Raw genomic sequence first — 4,528 nt, 5'->3', positions numbered from 1 at the left:
TTTCCTAGAAAAGTCCTATCACACTGTAAGGTCCAGAAGGATAGGGACTCTATCTTATTTGTCTTTATTATTTGGAAAGCATCTAGCCTACTACCTGGCCCATAAGTACTCAATAAATGTTTGTTGAATGAATCGATGGGTGAGTGAATGAAAGAAAGAAAGAATTAATAGCTATAAGAAAAGAGCCTGTATTCTAGAATGAGCATTAAGATGGCCCACATTAACTCTAAGATACAGAGTTATCTTCTCTTTTCCACATAACACAGACAGGGCAGTGGTTGCCTGTGGTCTCTGGATTTTATACATTGCACAAAGGTGCCTGACTGAAGGCTGGGTGGGGCTGAAACCCAGCTTGAGTTCTGAAGCTTGGCATGAGGCTGCACCTACCTGAAACAATAGCCACCTTTTTATAATTTGCACAAAGGCTCCATATGTGCTGGTGGAAAGTCAGGTAGCCTTGGAATTATGTCCTCCCTGTGCTCAAAGTTCTGTGTGATTTACTCCTCATACCCTCCTTCCTTTAGTTTTGATTTCTTTTCTGGGTGTGGGATACTAGAGGCTTCCAGAACAATGGGTAACAGCATGGCAGGTAATTTTCCTATCCTCTTTTGGCCCCATGTCCAGGGTTTTAGGAACAAAGCCTTCCTGGATTAACAGATTTGTAAGAGCTGTTCTACGAGCAGCAGATGCTAATGTGATTGCTGTGGACTGGGTTTACGGGTCCACAGGCATCTACTTCTCCGCCGTGGAGAATGTGGTCAAGCTGAGCCTGGAGATCTCCCGTTTCCTCAGGAAACTTCAGGTACGTGCTTAGGGGGAAGAGTTTAAGGGGAGTTGTGGTTGCTTATGGAGAAAGAGAGATGAAAGGCTTAGGTTGGAAGTAGAGCCACATAATGGCATGTTGACCTTGGGTTCAAGTCTCAACTTCGCTGCTTACAGTGCTGACCTTGGGCAGGTCATTGGATCTTCTGAGACTTCAGCTGCTCTTCTTCAAAAAGTGCCCTTGCATGTTATGTAGTGAGTGCTGATGGCCTGGCAGTTGGTCATCCTTCGAGAGGAAATGGCTGCCATCCTTACTTACACATGAGGGAAAGTGGAGGGCTGTCAGGGTGAGGAACCCAGGAAGAGAGGACGTGACTCAGGTGTGTGGCGGGTGTATTGTGCCCCAAGGCCCTGTGTTTCTGAAGCCTCAAGGAAAAGTGTGCCACTGTGAGGCCAGCGGTGGCTGTGGCTCACATGTAACTCACTGTTCATGCCTATCCTAGGCGCTGGGGGTATCGGAGTCTTCAATCCACATCATTGGTGTTAGCCTGGGGGCCCACGTTGGGGGCATGGTGGGACATTTCTACAAAGGCCAGTTGGGACGAATCACAGGTAACATTGCTCCCTGCCCATCCACTCAAAGTTTAGAGATAGAACTTGCCATGGAAATGCTTCTTCTGAGGTGAGCAAAGGGAATTGTTGACCTTTTCGTCTCACGATCAAGTCGTCTACACTTTATTGTGGTCCTCCTGCATGAAACAGTATGATGATGTCTAGTATCAGTGCAGGAGGCTGTGTCTTTCTTTCTGAGCTTCAGTTTCTGCATCTCTAAAATGTGTTGTGGCAATCTGTGTCTCCTTTGCCCACTGGAGAAACCACCTGCAGACAGTTTTGTTAGACACCTGCAGAAATGTGAGGACTTTAAACTTCCACCCTCAGTTAATAAGGGACTAGAGTTGCATGATAAATTCCCCAGCTTCCTGCCCCTCATGGGGACAATTCTGAGTCATGTTCTACAGACTTCCTCAGGCCCCATGACAATTTACTCAATATTTTGTTCATTTTCTGACTCATTTCCCCATTCCTTCACAAGGCTTTTTGTGACCTTCTCCCAGATCAACTACCTTTACTTTGAATCCTTGTGGCAGGGTCTCCTTTTTGCTGGGGGAAGGAGGAAAAGATGTGGAGGCCAGGCATGATGGCTCACGCGTGTAATCCCAGCATTCTGGGAGGCTGAGGCAGGTGGATTGCCTGAGCTCACAAGTTCGAGACCAGCCTGAGCCGGAGCAAGACTTTGTCTCTAAAAATAGCCAGGTGTTATGGCAGGCACCCATAGTCCCAGCTACTTGGGAGGCTGAGACAAGAGAATTGCTTGAGCCCAAGAGTTTGAGGGTTGCTATAAGCTGTAATGCCATGGTACTCTACTGAGAGTAACAAAATAAGACTCTAGCTCCAAAAATAAAAAAGAATAATAATAATAACAACTAAGACATGGGAAGAGTGGTGTCCACATCACTGTACACTAGTTGTGAGGACTAGAATATATGATCCTACCTACCACAAGGCCTGGCATGTGGTAACTACTCCAAAAAAAATTATAACTGTTGCTGACCTGGGTGGTGCATGCCTATAGTCACAGCTATTTGAGAGGTCGAGGTGGGAGGACTGCTTGAGGCCAGGGGTTGGAAGCTGCACACACTCCACCCAAAGCGACAGAGCAAGAACCTGTCTCTAAACTAAACTGAAATAAAATATTACTTGCATTAACTCTTACCAAATCGTTTGGTGTTATCAGGTTTATTTTAGATCCACAGAAACTAAGTCAATGAGAGGTTACCTCTAGAGAGACAACAGAGGTTTCCAGGGTAACTTGGTCTCGAGGTAGTTCTCCCAGCCCTGGGGTCCTTGTTGGGAGACTGTATGACCTGAACTGGAAGGGTTGCCAGGGTAGATGTATGGTGGATCCAGGGATGCCCATGCAGCTGAGAGGAAAGAGGCTGCTGATATCAGTCTGTCCTTGCAGGCCTGGACCCTGCTGGACCTGAATACACCAGAGCCAGCCTGGAGGAGCGCTTGGATGCCAGAGACGCCCGCTTTGTGGAAGCCATCCACACAGACACCGACAGTGAGCTGGGGTGACCTTCCTGGGGTGAGGGAATGAGCACAGGGCAGGGGTGGGGGCGTGGAGGCTGCTACTGAGCTGTGTGGCCCTAGGCAGAGATGCCCTGACCCGCTCTGAGCTTCTGTTGTTCAGTGAGGCGTTTACCAGCATGATTCTGGAAGTTTCTCCAGCTCCATCATTCTATAACCACTGAGATAAATGGATTTATTTTTAGCTACCTATAGAAAAGAGGATTCTCTTTTGTGAACCACAAATGTTTGGTTGGAAATCTTATTCTCTGATTTGACACCAAACTTTGCACTGGGGAAAGCATCACTTCTTGAGTTCCAGTAAAGCCACTCTGCTTTTTCAGAATGAGTGTGCCTGGCCCCAAGGGACAGGGTTGGGGCACAGCAGCCTGTCAGGACAACCTTCCTCCCCACAGGACAACCCCAGTACTTCAGTCCAGGGGAGAATGAAAATCCCCTCCCCATAGTGACAGATACAGGAAAGACCCCCGCACTTTCCATCCAGTGTGATCTAACTACGCTCTTCAAATGGGAAAGGCAGTGGGCACCCTTGGTCACTTCTATTCTGTGTCAAATGCCCTAGGAGTCTGTTCCAGGCACTGCACTCAGTGTGGTGGTGCAAGGAGAAATAACTTCTGTCCCTGACTGCAGGAGCTTGCAGTTCAAGCAAGAGATGTCCTTGTCTGATTCCCTTTGGTCAGATGCTTTCTTTTGGCATCCAAGACCCACAGATTCATGATTCTAGAAGAAACCCAGGCAACATACAGTCCAACCTTCTTTACCACCTTCATTTCACAGATAGGAAACCAAAGCCCACAGGCCAGCCTGGCTACGTTATGCTAATTAACCTTGCTAATTATTAAGGTGAATCCTTTCTGTCCCTAAATTTTCTAAGTAGGTGGTCTATTAGGTCCCCATTTATCTGAGCTCAGGACCCTTCAAAATTAGAGCCTCTTCCTGATGTAACTAAAAATAATGATTCCATTTAGTCAATCAATATTTACTGAACTATGTAGTAGATACTAAGGACACTGCAGTGAACAAGATATTGAATAAGGTTCCTGCCCACATGAAGATCACTCACTTTTTTATTTAATACACATTTATTAGGCACTCACTGTATGCCAGGGACTGCACTAGGTATTGAGGGTACAGCAGGAAAAAAAAAAAAAGACAGGCAGAGGCCCTGCAATTGGGGAGCTGATGTCACTGAAAGTCAAGATGGTTACACACTGTGATTATTACAGTGAAGCATGTGCGAGACAGGGTGACGTGGGTAGGGATCCACTTCAGGCAGGATGATTAGGGAAAGTCTGTCCAAGGAACGAGACTTCGTGGATGAGAAGGTGTCAGCCAGGAAGAACTTGGAGAAGAGCATTCTGGGTAGACAGGGCAGCCAAAATGAAGGCCTGGACACCGGTGAGATGTGGCTTGTCCAGAGACAGGAAAGAGAACCATGCATGTGGCTCCAGTGCAGTGGCCAGAGGAAGAGATGTAGAGTGAGGCTGGAGAAGAGGGAGCCAGTTCAGGCTGGCCCTGGCCAAGAGTGCCCCGAGCCCCGGCACTGACTAGGGGCTTCTTTAAAAACTTACTATGGGCTCGGCGCCTATGGCTCAACCGGCTAAGGCGCCAGCCA

The 4,528-nt window shown here is 47.5% G+C and overlaps 1 protein-coding gene across 2 annotated transcripts in view; it reads left to right on the top strand.

The window, feature by feature from the left end:
- The window catches only part of PLA1A (phospholipase A1 member A), a 39,287-nt gene that overhangs the window by 19,275 nt on the left and 15,484 nt on the right, over positions 1–4,528 (top strand). For both annotated transcript variants that reach the window (XM_012808417.2, XM_012808418.2), the window contains exons 3-5: positions 625–802; positions 1,266–1,374; positions 2,786–2,887. In XM_012808417.2, coding sequence (XP_012663871.1) covers positions 625–802; positions 1,266–1,374; positions 2,786–2,887 — 389 coding nt within the window. The remainder of the gene's footprint in view (positions 1–624; positions 803–1,265; positions 1,375–2,785; positions 2,888–4,528) is intronic.

The sequence above is a fragment of the Otolemur garnettii genome, unplaced genomic scaffold (genome assembly GCF_000181295.1).
Source record: "Otolemur garnettii isolate 467f Iridium unplaced genomic scaffold, OtoGar3 scaffold00089, whole genome shotgun sequence".
NCBI lineage: Eukaryota > Metazoa > Chordata > Mammalia > Primates > Galagidae > Otolemur > Otolemur garnettii.
Note: the sequence above shows the minus strand (reverse complement) of the source record. Positions and strands in the feature narration are given on the sequence as shown.